At 37.4% G+C, this 19,943-nt stretch overlaps 2 protein-coding genes across 5 annotated transcripts in view; one reads left to right on the top strand and one right to left on the bottom strand.

The window, feature by feature from the left end:
• Positions 1 to 5,865, top strand: part of LOC125464546 (spermatogenesis-associated protein 22) — a 59,811-nt gene extending 53,946 nt beyond the window's left edge. For 2 of the 4 annotated variants that reach the window (XM_048557042.1, XM_048557043.2), the window contains one exon: positions 2,073 to 3,027. In XM_048557042.1, the coding sequence (XP_048412999.1) occupies positions 2,073 to 2,264 (192 nt within the window). In that variant the 3' untranslated portion in view covers positions 2,265 to 3,027. Of the gene's footprint in view, positions 1 to 2,072; positions 3,028 to 5,353 lie in introns of those variants that run through there. The other 2 variants (XR_007250039.1, XM_059655292.1) reach the window with 2 other exon arrangements.
• Positions 5,866 to 8,776: 2,911 nt separating this feature from the next.
• The window catches only part of LOC125464427 (LHFPL tetraspan subfamily member 7 protein), a 302,276-nt gene continuing 291,109 nt past the window's right edge, over positions 8,777 to 19,943 (bottom strand). Inside the window, exon 3 of the mRNA XM_059655293.1 lies at positions 8,777 to 18,701. Coding sequence (XP_059511276.1) covers positions 18,475 to 18,701 — 227 coding nt within the window. The 3' untranslated portion in view covers positions 8,777 to 18,474. The remainder of the gene's footprint in view (positions 18,702 to 19,943) is intronic.

Below are 19,943 nucleotides of genomic sequence, written 5' to 3'. Positions count from 1 at the left end.
TTGAGGTCAAGATGAGATTAACCATTATCATATTGAATGGTGGAGCATGGTTGAGGGGCTGAATTGCCTACTGTTGTTTCCAGTTCTTACATGCTTTATGTCATGTTCTTGTGTAAATTGAAATAACAGCAATCAGATAAGTTGCACAATCTCTTCACTCATTCATACAACCATTATCTTTTTGCCATTCGCCCAATAGTAGGACCATGAGACATAGGAGCATAAATTAGGCCATTTGGCCCATCGAGTCTATCCCTGCCATTCAGTCATGGCTGATAAGTTCCTCAACCCCATTCTCCTGCTTTCTCCCCGTAACCCTTGATCCCCTTGATTATCAAGAACGAATCTATCTCATTCTTAAATTACTCAATGATCTGGCCTACACAGCCTTATGTGGCAGTGAATTCCATAGATTCACTACACTCTGGCTGAAAAGGTTTCTCCTTATCTCCATTCTAAAATGTCTTCCCTTTACTCTAAGGCTGTGCCCTCGGGTCCTAGTCTCTCCTACCAATGGAAGCATCTTCCCAACATCCACTCAGTCTAGGCCATTCAGTAATCTGTAAGTTTCAATTAGATCCCCCCCTCATTCTAAACTCCAATGAGTATAGTCCCAGAGTCCTCAAACGTACCTCGTAGGTTAAGCTTTCTATTCCTGGGATCTTCCTTGTGAAACTCCTCTGAACCTGCTCCAGGCACAGTACATCCTTCCTGAGATTTGGGGCCCAAAACTGCACACAGTACACCAAATGTGGCCTGATCAGAGCCTTATAAAGCCTCAGTAGTATATCCCTGCTTTTATATTCAAGTCCTCTCAAAATATGGAAGAAAAAGGCAAAATCACAAATAACCAATGGCTTGGTTTCACTTCAGTTAGAAACAATAAAACATCTTTGAAGACTCTTTTTCATAATCATGTGACCTATTTGCTCCACTACCCTGCAGGGCATACCATTTTTGAGATCTCCTCTTAAGGGGCACTGTTTGATTGTCAGGGCCTGTTTTTTCCATCTCACTAACGACCTTTATCAGTCAGGTAGTAACATTGTCTTCTGTATTTGTATTGGCATGTAGAGTGGACGTGAAGAGAGATGAATTCATAGATTTTCTCAATAGTTATCAATGCTGTTAAACTTAAAGCCACAATACACAGGAAAGCATTAATTTCCTAGAAACCACACGACTCAATTTTGCACAAGGCAAAAGGCATTAGCTGGCAAAAATTTTATATTTTTGAAATAAATAACACATACTTTATCACCTAAAATGCAATCAGCCTAAGCATCACCTCTGTAAGTTAGAAAGGTCACAGGTATTGTGGTTTCATAATTTTGACCAGGCAGCTATTGCCCTATATACTGCATGCCACATCTTAGTTTCAGATGTCACTTTAATATTTAGCACAATGTAAATGCAATAGCATCAAATACAGTCTCCCCACAGAGTAACTCCATCGTACTTGCAGATTTATTGCTGGTAGGTTGACTAATAAAATTAGCAGTCAATATGGTGTAGCTCCAGAGAACCAGGGAAGGTCTTCTACCCAGCCTCCCTTGGCTCTCAGTCATCCACCAAAGCTTCTTATTTTCACCTTCCAATGTTGTCTGGCTCAAGTCTTTTCTACTCACAAGAGTAAAAATTATATTTTTTACTGAGACAAGTTGGGCTACTCTGGCGATTTTCCCAATTTGATACTGTGTTAGTAAGTGCTTGTATGTATCTTTACTTTGTTTACGAACAATTTAAGACTGCACTGCCTTGGCAATAATACTGTTCAATTCCAAAATAGATTTTATATTACTGTCAAAACCTGTATGTTCATGGTTGTTTAATTCTGTAGCTGTGATCTGCCAACTGAGCCTTTCTAAATTTTATTTAACCTTGGTTTAGGTTCTAATGAATAAATTATAGTGCTTGGCAGTAGTTTCCATTTTGTATTTGGTTCACTGTAGCTATTATATTAACATTGAACGCTGGTAAGATTTGTAGCATACTAGGCATTTTGATTTTTTTCCCCCGACTGAATACTAATACGCTGGGTGATATGTCAAGCCTTGTATTTGCTATTTTAGGATCGTGACCTTCCAAGGCTGATCAGAGGACAAGCACACAGATGCATGGGGACCTATGACCAAAGAAGAAACCTTTTTAAATGTGTGTCTGTTAGACCTGCCTCAGTTGTAGAACAAAATACTTTTGCAGAATTTGTCAGTGTAGCAGATACTGAGATGACGCAGTTTGCTAGGGCAGTAAATGAACTCTGAATACTTATTAACCCATATCAAAAATTTGTCATTTAATTTTGTTATGTAGGAGGCTGAAAAAAGGGCATTGTAAAATTGCAGTTTAAAATATAAATTTTATAACTATTTCACTCTTTAATTCTAAAGTTAGAACTATAGATGTGATAAATGTGTTTTTCGAATCAACAAATTTTGAGCAAACCTTTAGATTTTTTTGTTTTAATATTGAATTTATGTATGTGCAATGCTGTGTTGCTTTGATCATTTTTGAAATACATGTTGAGGTAAAATGGTCCCATTGCAGGTTCCTTTAAAAATATAAGATTCAGAATGCTAACTTGTGATGCCTGTTGTGAACATGCATAAACCTGTTACTTTTCCAAGTACATTTTTTCTTGTTTAGTATCAGTTCTTTAAAGTTCTGCTTTGCAGTATTTACTCTGGTGCATGCTTAGAATAAAAGTTAGGGGGATGTTTTCTCTGATAGATTGAAAATTGGCACCCGACTGAAGAAGTTTAGATAGGGCAATAAACTAAAGAGCACCACACTTTGAGATTTTATTACTGCCCAAATGAAATATATTATTTCAATTTTATGCAAGGGTTTTAAAATTTGCTCCTAGCTAACCTTATTGCAAACATTGGCTGTCATAAGGCTGAATGCCTTATCTAATGTGTTATGATGTTCACAAACCAATGATTAATGATTGTGACATCATTATTGCAGTGTTTTCGAGAAATAATCAGCATTTGATTATAAGAAAATGTTATGTTGAATTTATATTATCCCATTAAAAAATCAATAACAAATTTTGCATATTGTGTCACGTCCAATACATTTTAAATCAGTAAATTATTATTCATTAAAGGCTGCTTTTTGCTGCTGCTTTTGTTATGTTGTTACTATGTGTTGCACATGTAATACTTTTAAATTGTAAATACAGGATTTATATTATTAGGTGTTTTATTAACTGTGCATCAGATTGACTGACTGATATTTTAATCTAAACTCTCTTGGGCAAGAATGAAAAGCAGCTGCTGCGATATGAACATGAGCTCGCTAATACATTTGGATGTCTCAGATGAATACCAAGGAGGAAATAGAAGTCAGAGTGGAGCTAAATTCCACCAGCTTTCTAAATCTACTGGGTCATATTAAAAAGTGACATAATGTAATAGTGCAGAGAATGTGCAGCAATAACAAATGGTGGCACATTTTGGAAAACTGTGTGCAGTTCTGATCAAGATAATAAAGTGTGAAGCTGGATGAACACAGCAGGCCAAGCTTCCAGCATCTGCAGTTCCCATTATCTCTGACACAGTTCTGGTCACATTGCTTTAGGATGGAAATTATAAATTGGACAGAGTTCAGAAACAATTTTCCAGAATGTTGCCGAGAATGGAGAATTTGAATTGTAAGAAGAGGCTGGATAGGTTAGGACCTTTCTCATTGGAGTGTAGGATGTTGAAGGATGACCTTATAGAGGTATATAAAATCATGAGTAGCATAGATAAGGTGAATAGCAAATGTCTTTTCCCTAGAACGGGGGAGTTCAAAGCCAGGGGACATAATTTTAAAGGTGAGAGGAGAAAGATTTACAAGGGCACTGAGGGACAACTTTTCACACAGAGGGAGGTATGTATGTGGAAGGAACCGCCAGAGGAAGTGGTAGATACAAGTACAATTATAACATATAAAAGACGTTTGGATAGACAACTGAATTGGAAAGGTGTAGAGGGATATAGGCTAAATGAAGGTAAGTGGGACTAATTTAGTTTGGGAAACTTGGTTGGCATGAACGCGTTGGACCGAAGAGTATGTGTTGTATGACTCTATGACATTAAGTTAGAAAACAGACAGATGGAGGGAAGAAAAGTGATATTAAACATGTCTTTTATGCAATCCTGGATGAAACATCATTGAAGTTAGGAAAGGAGGTTATCCTGGTGGTTTCCAGAACTCTGCACTTTATATCAAGATATATGACATGTGACTATTTTTATGTGATGAACATCAGATTTTGTCTAAGTAAGAGAGGAAACCATGCTAGAGGCAGCATGTTTTTCACAAAGGTGGGGTGGAGAATGGGGACTGTGTGAGATAGTGGGAGGGAACTGGAACTCTGGGGACTATGTTCACTCCAGGATCAGTTGCAGTTAACAGTAAACGTGGAACCAAACTGGAAAAGAAATTAGATTTAGCCAAAATGAATGAGTTAAGCACTGAAAAATGATAAACTGCAGACTTCTTGAGAAAGTATCAGAGATAATGGGAACTGCAGATGCTGGAGATTCCAAGATAATAAAATGTGAGGCTGGATGAACACAGCAGGCCAAGCAGCATCTCAGGAGCACAAAAGCTGACGTTTCGGGCCTAGACCCTTCATGAAGGGTCTAGGCCCGAAACGTCAGCTTTTGTGCTCCTGAGATGCTGCTTGGCCTGCTGTGTTCATCCAGCCTCATTTTATTATCTTGACTTCTTGAGAAAGCCAGGTTTTCAGTTGAATACTTTTTCCTCAGTGGCATAAAATCCTTTTTTCTCTTTCGTACAATAAATACCACAAGCCACAATATATGAACATCTGGATTAACTAAATCCCCTTAGGAGTAAATGTGACCCAAAACTGGTTTGGAGGTATACACATCCTGCTGTTATGAAGTGAGCTTCTCACCAAATCAACATTCCTATTGTTTCTAGTTAATTTTTAAGGGTGTTTTATTAGATGTATAACTTTGTTTAATTGAATCAAATTAAGAACTTGACTGATTATCTTCAATTAGTTAGTGTAGCTATTGGCCCATTCAAGAATGTTCAACAAGTGCGACTCAATCATAGAATCACATCACATAAGAGATATTTTGTGTTTTGCAAGTATGGGCTGATTGATTATAGTATGTACTCTTGCCTATTTTGAACCACAGAAAAAACATGCTGTTAGATTCACTTCTTGCTAACTTGCTTCAGAAAAAAATTCTGTAGGCATGTAGGAATGGTAAGCACAAGAATAAATATTTTTTGGTGATTCTTGGGCCTTTGACTTGCTCTGAAATATAAATGAGACAACTAAAAGAGACAAAATATTGAATGATAAATCTGGTTTATAATATAGATTAAATGTACCTTCCAAACCCACGACTACTTCCATTTGAAGGACAAGGGCATCAGACATATCGGAACACCACCACCTCCAAGTTCCCCTCCAAGTTACTCACCGTCCTGACTTGGAAATATATCGCCGTTCCTTCACTTGCTGGGTCAAAATCCTGGAATTCTCTCCCTAATAACATTGTGGGTCAACCCACAGCAGGAGGACTGAAGTGGTTTAAGATGGCAGCTCACTGCCACCTTCTCAAGGGCACCTAGGGATGGGCAAGAAATGCTGGCAAGCTAGCAACGCCCACATCCCACAAATGAATAGAAAAAAAGTTCAAGCTCCTGGCTGCTGAGATGTGATTATAGGTTTTTGTAATACAGCTTTAGTTACATAATTTTAAGTGAATATTTATTTATAGTTACCTGGCAGTGGGAGCTGTGACCTGGTGGTTAATTTCTGCGGAGATGCACCTTCAATATTTTCTTTGATACCATTGTCAGTGGATCACTGGTATTGTATAATAAATAAGCCCCATTTACTGTGTACTAAATATATTTTAATATATTGTAATTAAAAGATTTTTTGGCAAACATATATTACTCTTACATTTGTTCCCATTTTTGAGCCATTTTATCTGATGTGATTGTGCGACTAGACAGCCTATCTCACTGATGAAGCTGACGAACAGTTGCAAACTAGTAAATGAATAAATTTAAATTGATAGGAACTTTTTATCCTCAAATCCGGTTCTAAAAGTAGAATAGACAATGGAAACTGCTTGGCTGTCCCTCCACACTAAAAAGCAGGCTAATCTGTAGAGGTTGATACTCTGTAACTCAGTGCTCAAGATCTTGTGCATTAAAAAAGCAATGCAATCTACAGACCCCCCAGGTGCCTCCTAATGAGAATCTAAGTCAGTGAATGCAATCAAACTAAGACCCATATGGTGCTTGTCTTCATGTCAGCCGCCCTGCTAGATCCATGAGATGCCTAGCTGACCTTAATCACAAAGTGGCCTAACAAAAAATTGCATATCCTAAATGGCCCTCATCTCCAAAATAGAGGGATTATGCTCTGTATTGGTGGCTGTGTTAACCCAGGAGCAAACATGATGATGTGGTGAGACTGGTGCTTCGCCAATACTGAGTTGTGTGGGTGAAAGATCGAGGGGGTTTAGAGACAATAGAGGAGAAGTAGTGCAGAAGAAGTTGTTGCATGTAGATGGCCAGCACAGTTATTCATGTTCTGCAATAGATTCTGAAGAGACAAATCACCAGGAACCTGCTGTGCACCTCAGGCTTTTGTGCCAGCAAGTTTCTCAATGGAGGAGAATTGAATGTGAAATGTTAATATGGCAAGTTGGGACATTATGAGATGCAAACATATCGAATTAAACTAGTTTCCACTTGAAAGCTATAGTCCCTCTTATTTTTCTTCTGCACAGACCTCCAAAGTCCATGTGCAACAGCACCTTCTGAAACTGAAAGTCAATGCTGAGAATGGTATCAGCACAACAATCAGTGTAGGTACACCCTTGGAGCAACTGCTCTGCTCTGAGGAAATGTTGCTCAAGAGTGAGATTCTGACCTTGGCATTTAAAGCTTGAGGGGAAAATTGAGTTTTGCTCAATGCTAAGAATCTGATTTTTTCAATCTTGCCCAATTCAATCACCTCACTCGCCACTATTTGCGTCAAAACAAGGCGGAGAAACTTCTGTGCATGGGTTAGTGTCAAATAGTAGCCCAGATTTTCTGTAAATGGAATTTGAAATCATTTTTTCTTTTCACTGTATTTTTATATTTGTCAACCTTATTGCATTACAAGATGTAATGCATGTTAAGAGGCAAGTTCTCCTGAACATTTTAAAATTTAATGTGTGATGTGGTCACATTTGTTATCCACCACTGATGCCTTAATGGTGGACTTGCTTTAGCTGTCTAATTCTGCATTAGGGCTCATCTTACTACAGTCTTGCTCATTCACTAAAGAGGGAAGTAAGAATCAGCTGTATCGTATAGGGCAACAATTTTAAAGGAAAATGTCTTAGACACAATACAGTTTAAATGGGCTTCACAAATGCCCATTTACTTAACAAATATAAGCTATCAATCAGTTGTCAAGGAAATTCTCATACTGTTCAGAAAGTTCTTGCACGCACTGTCTTTTTGCAGCTTACCAATCAATTAGCATAACGGTTGAAGTAAACATAAAATGACCCAATGATAGTGTCTACATTTACATACCAACAAACCTATAACATTCACAGTTGAGATTCCCTGTTGTTGCACGTAATTGGCATGGACTTAAACATCTATAAATTATATTTTTGACATCTAATAAGACAAGTGAATACTTTTTGGGTTTGTCATTCACAATTTTATTCAGTAACAAGTAAGGTACGTAAATGTGCTAACATCATGAAAGGCGTAGACGTCAACTTAAAACACATAAACAGAAATGGTCAAGTACTTTAAAATTCATTGTGTACTCATCAACATAAAAATTCTACATTTAGAATGGTCAATAAAACCTAACAATTGACTTGCTTATTTATTTACAACAAAATCACTGTACAAAATCGAGTTCACAACATCAGAAAGTGGTACATAATAGAGTGGATTACCAGTGTCTGTATGTGAAAGTTTTGGAAGTGTTTGCAAGTACAGAAATCATACTTTGAAGCACTTAGCTTGTTTGCCCTTTGCATGGATAGATTACAGGATAATTAATTGCAACTTTACACTGGTCTCATTATCATGCTGGGGCTGATCCAATGACTGGACCTCTGTAGGTAAGTGAATAGCATAAATTAGTCTCCTGTAAAATGTTTTAGATTAGATAAGTTTGTTACCTACATCCCTTGAATTTAATGCAGGCTTCTGATTAGAGATGCAACTTAGTCCCTCTAAGGTTTAATGACTAGAGAAAGCTTGTGGGTTGAGGTACAAAAACATATTTTAATAAACCTATGTCTTATAGCCTATTATACTTTGTAATAATGACTTCTGTGCATCTACATGCGTTGTTTTGTTATATTTGTAATGTTGTATTTCAAGGCAGTTATGTTTCACACAAGGTTTATTTGGTTAACATTTTATGCTAATTTAAACTGTGGGAGATGGTATTAGGTGTAAACTACACTGACTGCGTGAAGAGGCATTTTCTTGTTCTGTTGTTGGAATGCTGGTGGTAAGTATTGTAAATAGATTACAAGTAAATAGATTATTTACGCAGTTTTCATTTTAGGATTGAAATAAATCTTTTACAGAGATAATAGGAACTGCAGATGCTAGAGAATCTGAGAGAACAAGGTGTGGAGCTGGATGAACACAGCAGGCCAAGCAGCATAACAAAGTGTGGAGCTGGATGAACACAGCAGGCCAAGCAGCATCCTAAGATGCTGCTTGGCCTGCTGTGTTCATCCAGCTCCATACCTTCTTATCATTAATCTTTTACAATTTGTTTGTCCAGAATTATATCAGGGCAGGAAATAAAGGAACATTCTGTGTTGCAATTATCAATGAAATGAAGCAGAAACTTTTCAGATAGTTGTTTGGATATCATAGTGTGAATTTTTTACTTGTAAGAGTGGGTGAGCAGATTTGCGGCACACATTGAAAACTTTGTTCCCAAAGGGTACGGGTGAATTCTGATGCCTCTGGCATTTTCAGAGGGAGGTTTGGGAGTGGGCTAGGGAGTTGGAAACTTGCTGAAATCCAATGAATGGCTTATTAAACTCCTTAAGGGGCCAGCGGAAGGTCAGATAGTAATTTTAGAATAAGCTTTCCAAATGATTTGTGCATAGCTGTCAAATTCAATATGGGAAGTAGCAAAGTTTTATTTTAAAACTCGAAGAAAAAATTGCCACAAGGGGTTTTGCTGAGGGATTGGCTACTGTATTGTTTGCCTGGCCATCTGGCCAATTTTCAGATCATGATGCATTTGGCTCCCTGAGCGTCTACCTTCTCTCTTGTGCAAATCAGCTGTTGACCCTGTAATGGCTCTCATCTACCTTTGTCGGCTGTGGACAAATAGGCTTGCTCACTATCCCTTGGCCCATTAACTGAGTGCAGGACTTGTTCCCCTGCACAGTTAGGGCATTAACATTTGAAGCAATGTGTGGCATTTACATGGCTCAGGATTGGCACATGAAAATTATCCAAGCATTGGGTTCAGACACCAATTTGAAAATCAAGCCCCATTTATGATTTTCTGTTTTATTTTTATAAACTGAAACACAATATTAAATTACAGCCAAAACAAGAATGTGACTGTTTTGAAATGAAGACTTGTTGTTGCTAATGTGTTGAACTTTATCCAGGTGAACACAATGTACCATTTATTTCAAGTAAGAATAAGATGCAACACTGACTTCACATTATTGTCTGAAAACTGAGCTCAAAAGTTTTGCCCCTCCAATATTCATCTTTTTTCCCTTTGTCATCCTACAGGCATCAGTCTCCTTCTCTAAGGCACTTTTTCCTCAGTTCATTTTCACAGTGAGTATTCTCAGTCTATTGAGCTGTGGAATGGCAATTTCAAATTTGTGAGCAGTTTCATCCAAGAGTACAGAGAAACTGTTTAGATTGGAAGAAGGCTCAAGAACCTGAAGACATGATTATAGGTGATTAGCAAAAGAAACAATAATTATATGAGGGAAAATCCTTTTACACAGTGAGTGACTGCAGTCTGAAAAGTTCTGTTTAGAGAATGGTTAAGGCAGATTCACTCATGGTTTTAAAAAAAGGAATAGGTTAAGCACTTAAAAGGAAGAAGTGGTGCAGGGCTGGGATTGAGAACCAATGAAATTGCCCTAGCAGTGAGCTAGTGTAAGCACAATGTGTAGGATGGTCTTCTTTTGTAATGTAACCATTCTACGATTTCATGAATTACAACTGAGCTCAATTCTATCCTCATCAAATGTTGAAATAGATATACTTTACATTTCTATTGGTGGGTAGAGCGGGGAAGGTGAAGTGGAAGTAATTCCTTTCTGGCCATTTGATGACATACAGAAGGGTCCACAGACTTCAATGGTCACCCCTGGAGGAGGAGTCATTCCTCCCATCCCCAGGGCTTGTCTGTATGACCCCAACGCAGTAAGAACATTTCTTACCCACCCCTTGAGGTTCCCTCAGCATGGAGACAATCTCTCCTCCCTGTAGCCTCAGTAATGGCCACGCCCATCAGTGACTGGCTGATTTGCTGGTCCTCTGTTTGGGCCAACAGCACAAAGAGGCAGACTGCATTTGTTAATTGGATGCCAGTCTTGGTGGCAGCCTGTTAATTGGCTGCTGTTGCTAAATAATCATTCTGGGCCCTTTAGACTCATACAGCCACGCAATAGGATGAAGCCCTTTGGCCTGAGACTCTGCCAAACAATCTGCACCAGTCCCTCTTTTCAAACTTGGTCCATAGCCTTGTATGTCATAGCAGTGCTTATCTGCATATTTTTAAAGGTTGTGTGCCTTCTTGCCTCTGCTACACTCTCAGGCAGTGCATTCCAGATTCTGACCAACCTCTAAGAATTTTTTGTCAATTGCTCTCTAATTCTCTTGCCCTTCACCTTAAAACGATGCCCTCTTGTAATTGACCCTTCAACTAAAGGGAGCAGCTGTTTCATATCCATCCTGCCCAAGCCCCTCTTCGCTACAGCAGGAATTTGGGTTCACTGTATACATCTTCGTTGATAGCATAAGTGCTGAATCCCTCCACGTTTCGTTTCAGCTCTGATGAAGAGTCATCTAGTTTCGAAACGTTGGCTTGCTCTCTCTCCACGGATGCTGTTTGACCCACAGTGATCTCCAGCATTTATTGCTTTCAGTACAGATTCCAGGATCTGCAGTAAATTGTTCCCCTGAGTCTTCTCTGCTCTGATGAAAACAAATTGAGCCTATTCAGCCTTTCCCCAAGCCTATTTTAGTGGCTTGGGTCCCAACAGCTGGCTTGCTGATTAAATTCCAGATGATTTTTTTCTCAATGGTTCAATATTGCCTGATGACCTCCTTAGCTTGTGTAAAGCTAAACATTTTGATGGCATCTGCCTCTACTCTGCAGCACTGTTGGAAAGATGTCATGCAGAGGAGGACCAATGGTGTATTGCCTTCCAAATTTTATGTGCAACTAGTCACATGAAATTATATTGCCACTATTTTATAGCTCAGAATGCTTTATCTGCAATCAAACAGATGCAGCAGCCCCAACTGCTTACCTATCTCAAATTCTATTAACAATGCTATGCATAAATTTCACTTCAGACGACTAAGCTGAATAACGCCACATTAAAGGAAACCCTCATTAATATTCTAAGTGAGTGTGAATACTGCCTGATAGATTTGATTTAAAGTGACAGTTCAGACACTTCATTCTTTAATTACATATAAAAATAAATGCAAAAATATGCAATGAAATAAATTGAACAAGTTACGTTGGGCAGTGTGCTCCTCCATGAATCATTTGAGTATTTATTTTTTTGATGGCAATCTTTAATGTTATTACCATTAAAAATATTGGAAAGTAATGTTAAAAGTAATGGATCATGTCCAGAATATTATAGCATTTTATACCAGCCATCAGAATTCCATTGAGAACATGAGAAAACTCCAAGAATTAAGTCTTATGCATCTGAGGAAATGTCCCAATAGCAAACGAGCATCTTGGCATCCAATGACATTTGACAATCCTCTGTTATTTTGCCTGGTAATTATTCTAAACATGAATCATCATGTTGAAAAAAAAGTTGCTTCTGATAACTCTTTGATTTAATTCTCACAGCTTTAATCTTATTCCTTAATTTTTTACCAGTTTATCCTAATTTGAAATAATGCTCTGGGGTTACATCTTCTAACTTTGTAAAAAAAATCTAGGCTGTAGATTTCAAGATTCTATTGTCTTTCTTCATCATTCGTCTTTCTTTACACTCAGATTCATACTTGTTGTATTACCTTGCATACTTCTAGTATCTGATGGCCTATTTTCTGATCAGAATTGGCAGGGATTCATGACCCTCTCAACTGACAACAGCAAGTAATTTGTGAAAACCTCATGAAAAGTGAAGCGTTCAAAACAGCTAAAAGATTATGTCATCTTCAGTAAAATTATAAAGAAGTAAATGATCAGAATATATGCTGTCTAATATACTAATCCTATACTCTATTGTAGCACAATTAATAAAGTTTGTTGTTTGGTCGTATAGAGATTGGGTATTACAAAAGAGACACTTTGTTGAAACTTTTCATCTTACACTCAGGACATTTCACAAGAATGCCAATCCAATTGTGAAATGCCCTGATGAGCGCAAGATGATAAGCTTCAACAAACATGTTTTTCTCCCATAATATTTAATAGTTTAAAAGATTTGAAATAGTTTGATAGGCAGTTGACATTTAACTAGCTATACTCATTAAGCAGTTTTAAATTATTATCTGAGATAACCTAGAAACCACCACTATTTCCACTAGCCTAAGCTAAATACTTGGGCCTTGTTACTCCATATATGAAGCTGTTTTGCACATGAGCATATAGTGATAACTGTTGTTCTTGATTTAATTGAACTGTCGGCCACCTTCCCCAGTTGTCCTCAGAATTAGCAAGTTCCTTGGGCTTTGATATGAAAATGAAGAAAATCGATGTGCAATATTTATTAATTCATATAAAATTCCTTTGTCATCAGCTTTAAGAGTGACATTAAATTGTTTACTTTTAAATGTAGTTACACTTCTGGTGAAATAATGGGAAAGGAATTTCACACGTATGTACTATTTGCACGACATCATCTCAAGTTAATTTTCAAGGGTGGAATTAGATCTATACCTGGCTTATTGTCACTAAATAACGGATCAGTAAGACGTTAAAACAGCCACCAAATAACTTTGATCATTGGTCAAATTGGTTTATTTCAGCAGTCAGTCTGGTTAATTCATAAAATTTGCAATCTCATTGGAAATTAAGGCAGTTATCAGTGTGGCTGTGTTTTTAATACTTCCTACTGTTCACCATGGCCTAAAAACAGTTTGTGGTACAAACACTGGTTTTTGACCACCACTCTAGCAGTTACCTGCAGAAATTTCTGTGGAAAAACAGACAGCCACTTTTACACCAAACATTTAGAAATCGGTTTACACAAAAAGGACAAAAAAAAAATTAAAACAGAATTCCAAATATAGAACACACACTTTTTGTACACCATGTAGAAAACCATCCTTTGTCCGCACTGTTAAGTGGAAAACCTGGTTATCTTGTTTATTGATGTTTCTTGCTATTAGATAATAAAAGGCACAAATTGGTTTGGTCAGAACAATGTGTAAGACAAAGGGGTAGAATCAGTTTGCAGTAATTTCATCTATATTAAGTATGAAAAGTAGAGTCACCATTGTCCTAGAAGATCAATAGGTTGCTCTCTCATTATAGAGAGAGATGCCTGGTGGTTAATTTTCACCTGAGGGTCTCCACAACTCAGGTGAGGGGCAATATTGAGAAGCTGGGATTTTCATAGCAACCGCAGCTGGTACAGGAATTGAACCTGCCCCCTGTTGGTGTCACTTTGCAGACCAATCCAGCCATTCAGCCACCTGAGCTAACACTCCCCAGTGTTATGTACAGACCGTTTCCGATACAATAATGTAACTGTTACATGAGGTTTGTAATTCCGTTATGCACATTAAATGGAAGAGATTGGCAGTAAGAAAGCTGTTCCATTTTGCATTCCATTCACTTAAAGTAAATTCAGCTGCGAAAAACCTTTGGACTCTTGCGTCAAATTTAAAAAGAGTTTCATTAAACAACATAGCAGTTTAAGTAAGCACTCCCCGTGGTTATGGCCATGAATCCAGGCTGGTCTAAACACTGATCTGATAATTGTATATGTAACTTGATTAACTTCTTGTGTAAAGCTAAACATGTCACCTCAGATGAGAGTAAACTTGGGGTAGAGAATAAAGAACTAATGCTTCATCATTGCTTCCAATACATTGAAACATGAAGTTGTTGATGGCGAGATCAGCATCTAGGGGTTTCTGCCCTGAAGTTTTACTAAATAATTAGGCAGAATTGGGCAGGGAAAATGTTAAAAAGAAGAGGAGAATGTGTACATTGTTAAAAAATAACAAGCCAGTCTAGTGCTAGATTATACTGATATCTAAGTGCAGACCAAGCCAATGAATCTACTTATTCTAGAAATGGGGGAGAAGATTTTTTATTTATGTTATGCAAATTCATTTATGAAGAGCTTGGTGGCAATTTTATTGTACAAAGTGGAAATCTTCCTCTTGGAGCATTGAGAATTCCATGTTGCTGAGTGATATAATTAGTCATTTAATTTTAAGTAATTAAAACATTAAGATATTAAGACTTGACTGCTTTATTTCAGAATTTGTTTTGCCTGTTTCGGTGGTAATATAATGGAGTAAAATTTATAAGAAGAGAAAAATCAGATACCATTGTTAGGTATTGTCACTCCTTTCAAAGCCTATTCTGATCAAATAATTTTTTCCATTGATCAAAAGTTGCATTAAATTTTGTTAATGTGTAGGGGACATTAAGACTGCTGTGTATCATGAGCAGATGTAATATCTAAATAGATGGACTATGGAATTTTAGTCGCACATTTTTGCAGGTCCCCTTAGAAAATATTTATAACTGATGTCAATTGATTAAGTGCTAGAAGAATTTGTTTTGGAGTTTAAATATATGTTGTTGCAACTGTGGTACATGTAGACTATCATATTTTGATAGCCATCATCTGATTTCATAGGCTTGAAAATGTTTTTTTTAAAAAGGGAATGATACGGACCTTAAATGGCTGCTGTGATCACTGGACCACAGACTGACGCAAGCCTAGGAGACAAATGTGGAATAAGCGAAACTGAAATTACCACTTTATCTTTGATCATTGAAACCTGGCAACTGAGTCAGTGTCAAGGAATTCAAATCTCTTTTTTTAATTCATGTTTACATCATAATTTCACATTTCAGGAGATGAAAGACTCACCTGTCACTTAGCCAACTTAGAAAGACAATAGAGCCAGATTTGGGATATACAAACAAACTGTGTTTCAATATCTGCTTTGCAGAATAGAGCAGAGCAGACAGAAAGAAAATTATACTTTGAAAGGAAAATTTACTTTGTAAGAGTAAGGCCTGGAAATTTTTCTCTGCTTCCTATTTCTCTCAATCTTGTACACAATACTTTGCAAAAAAGCCAATTGAAGAACCAACCATTTGCTAAGAACTCAAAAAATGTCAATATATTTTGCCATTGCTGAAGAAATAAGTCAACAATTAAACGTCTATGGTCTCAGGTTAAAATGTAACACCTAAAGGACGCTAAAAACCTTTAAATTGCTAGCCCTTATTCTTCTTGTCTCATTTTTAAATGTATCACCTGTGTTTGCATGCATATTGCAGTTTTAAATTATTGTTTTGTTGCATTAAGAGATGATAAAATTCCCCTTTCTTTCATTCAAGAAAACCTTGTAATTGACATCTTAATTTTGACATGTATGACTATTTAATTGAAGTACGTGTGTTAGAATGTAATAAAAATATTTGTTAAAATGAATGAGAGGGGTTTGAGAAAGGGAAAGCTGACCGGCCTCCCTCATCTGGTCATAACAATGTAGTTGGATAGGTACAGCTCTGAAATCAAATTTCACATTCTCAGCTTTAAATGATGTCACCTGTGCTTGCTATCCTTGCTAATATTCATATTTGACTACATTGTCCCATCAGGCAAGAAGCTTCTAATTATTCTTTTAATCTGTTCTAATCTAAATCTCAACTCAGAACATAAAATTTAGAGGATTATATTTGCTTCAGTATAGGCTCAAACAGCCTTTAGATATTTTATTTGCAAATTTATGAAACCATCTGGTGAAAGGAGTGGAGAAATTACTGCAAGGTGAATCCCATATAGGCTGTTAATATAATTTGTTTTTTATTAGCCTGTTTTTTTGAACCAACTTGTTCAGAGATGTTATTAAACGTCTCTGGAGGAGATGGGACTTGAACCCAAGCCTTTCTGGTCAATGGCAGGGATACTACCACTGCATCACAAGAGGGCCCTGAAGTAATAAGCTTTGAGCCTGGCTAAAGAATTTGCAGGTGTGAAAAATCCAATGCAATCAGTTAGCATTTGGAAATAGGGGTATAGTATAAATTGCTAGCAGTAATGAAAATAAGACATGTTTATGTTCATGATTTAGTGATAAAGATCCTTTCAACCTGATGCCTCATGTAAGTGTCATTGAAGGCATTTGCAGATCAGTTTAAAGATACAATAAAAAAAACTATGAGTTGGAAGATGTGTGTTCCAAATTTAAGATGACAATTTAATCAGTGTTTGATCAATACCAATGTAATGGGTAATTTGGTGCTTCAGAATTAGGCCAGTTGTATGTGGCATTAACATTCAGACCGTTCAGCTTAAAAATAAAACAAAAGTATGTTGTAGTGAATATAATTACAACACAATTGAATATTGTACAGCAAATCGATTATAGTGTGTTACAAATCTGTTCCCCAAGCCATCCCCATCTAAGTAAGTAATAACTGTTCTAAATGAAAGTTAATAAAGCAAATAACTTCTCTACAAGTAATTGTAAGTCAATGAAACACCAAGAATTTTGATAAATCTAAAGCTTACAGTAAGGATTTGTTTGTTTGAAAAAGCTATGTTTAAAATCAACTTAATTTCTTTAAAAAATGATTTTATGCCTTTATCTTAGTGTCATATACTAGTAATAGACTGAGGCATCTGTCCAGGGGAAAGCAATCACTTCACTGATTAATTTCATTTGGCAACAATTCCTAGACTCCAATAAGTTGAATTTAATGTCAGTTGGAGTTGTGTGGAAAGGACACATTCTCAGTAGATGGCATATGTGTGGTAAAGAGTCAATAAGGAGGAGTTTCATTGCATGTTAAGACAGTACCACTATATTGAGTACTGACTGCAGAGGTATAAAGCCATATGGAGTATTTATCAAGACGTTCATGCTGAATTTATTCCTTGGTGGTTGTAGTGCATGTTCTGATGTGTTTCATACTGATATGAAGGTTGGAGGGTTGATATTGAGGTTCTCTATTTAAAAGTTAAGTACGCTGATCATAAGAGATATTAGTGGAGAGGACTGCATGAAATGCTTTCAATGATTTTAGGAGTGTGCAGCCCTTTCAGTACATAAGCACTGTTTTGATCTTCTAACATTGGTTAGAAATACTTGTATATGCAATCCTTGGTCCACAGGTTGTTCTATTTTATGCCCATCAGCTAACATTTAATAAAAATCTCAGTGTGAGGTCCATTACTGAAATTTTGATCTTATGTTATAAAATAAGACAAGATTTCCAGTTAATTGGCAAGCTATGCTATGCTTTTAAAACTGGAATTATCTGCAATCTCCAGCATATTCTGGATGTCTGCTGATTAAACTTGTCATTTCAACTTCAAAAAGTGTACATTTCTAAATATGTTTCCTGGCAGTCTAGTACACTAGTTAAAAATTTATCCTGATGCTCGCAGACACTGAACAGAAGAATATTTTGGAATAAGCAACCCTATAACCACAGAATTGCTCTTCATTTTCCAATCTGTTCACAATTTGTTGTTTGAAGGATGCTCTGAACAATGTCATGCCTCAGCATCCTTCTTATGAATTAGTAAACACAATGCTGCCATTCTGTAACCGTGATATCTTTACTGAGCCTATTCCTGTTACTTTGATCATAATAACCAATATGCTTTAGCAAGTTGAACCCTCGCATATCTTACTGTTACTCAACCTTGCAGTTTCCTCAAAACTCCAGCCAATCCAGCTGATAGTACTAATTGCCTGAATTAATAGATATTTGCTTCAGGTTAAGTTTGCAAATTGTGTAACAGCAATACCATTCACAGCACGTATTTTGTAACTGATTTCCTTGTAGAATTTTGCATAAATTGCGATGTTGGCGGCTGTATTTTGAGGAAATCAGGAAGACTTCTTGTGTAATGCACTTTAGGTCACTTAAATCAAATTGACCTTATTTCGCTTTTTTATAGCCTAAAGAAGTGCTTTCGTTTCTTCTGTTCATTTCTGAAAGTCTAAAAGCAGGTTTTTTTTAGCAGAGCTAGATTAGTCCCTTTTTAGTAATATGTACTATAAGATTGCAGGTATTGGAGTCGGTGAGCTGGATTCTTTTGGCGCATATTTGGAGAAGAAAGGTAGGAAGACTGCAAGCATGACTCCAACGATGGCTAGCATATAACCCCATCCAATCTGACAATCCGCTGCATGATAGATGCTGGAATTTCCACAATATTTCTGTACAAGGGGTGAGTTCAGTCCGAAAGGATAGATCAGAAGCCCAGATGCCATAATAAACACTGCAAAGAGAAAGAACAATTTATTAATTTAGGAACTCAATTGTTCTCATTTCTTGTCCATTAGAAACACAGAGCTCTTTTGTTTAGGAGGCTCGCTTATATTTAAATGGAACATGGTACACTGTTTTAAGGGATACTTAGTAAATCTACAGCAGTGCACATTTATTATTTGGTAAGTTGTGATTAGATTAATTATTAATATATCCTCTATAGCATCAACAAAATCTGGAGGAAAGCTTGAGCACAAAGCAACTCCCAAAGAAACACATTGACTCCGACCCAACATCTCAACAACTACGCCTCAATCTCTCTGGAGCATGTGGACAAACATCTGTAAAATGCATGGGCAGTGTAGCCATCTGATATATAAGTGGTTTCTTAAAACTAGGTTTGCTGAGCTTCACCAGCAATTTCTGTTTTCATTGCGCCTTAAACCCTTGCCTGGCAGATTCTGTGGAAAACCTGATCAAGTCAAAGGGCACATGATTACGCTTTGCTCCTGACTCCAGAATTGAGAGTGACATCCGACAGTTACACTTGGTGTCCAGCAAGGACTTCCAACTAGTTCTGCAGTGGCTTCCCAAACCTGGCAGCTTAAGGGAAGCAGCAATATCTGGACCCAGCAGCTTGGTTGCTTTTGAACCACTGCTTATGAACCTGTGGAAGCAGGAATGCTTCAATCCTCTTGAGCCTCCAGCAAAGTCTTCTGCCGCAGTAGCGTTATCCAACTCATGAAATCCACCCACCTCCCTGTTTCTAGCTTCACATCCCCCTTATTTAAATAGAACATAGAACAGTACAGCATAGGAATGGCCCCTTTGGCCCGCTGTGTTATGCCAAACATGACACCAAATGAAACTGAACCCTTTTGCCTGCCCTTGGTCCGCACCTTTCCATTCCTTGTATATTTGTGTGCTTCATGCAAAAATCCCTTAAATGCCCCTATCGCATCTGCCTCCACCACTATCCCTGGCAGCGCATTCCAGGCTCCAACCACTATCTGTGTAAAAAACTTGCCCCTCACATGTTTGAACTTCCCCGTTTCACCTTAAATGCATGCCCCCCAGTAGCAGACTCTTTAGCTCACTGTAAAACATTCTGACCATTAATCCTATCAATGCAGCACATAATTTTACAAACTTCTCTAAGCCCTCCCTTCAGCCTCTGAAGGAGTTATGATCACTGTTTCCAAACTGCTCTCCCACTGAAAGGTCAGTGACCTGGCCAGACTCATTAGTCAAT

This window comes from Stegostoma tigrinum, chromosome 27 (assembly GCF_030684315.1).
Source record: "Stegostoma tigrinum isolate sSteTig4 chromosome 27, sSteTig4.hap1, whole genome shotgun sequence".
Taxonomy (NCBI): domain Eukaryota; kingdom Metazoa; phylum Chordata; class Chondrichthyes; order Orectolobiformes; family Stegostomatidae; genus Stegostoma; species Stegostoma tigrinum.
This window is presented reverse-complemented; position numbering and strand designations above follow the sequence as displayed.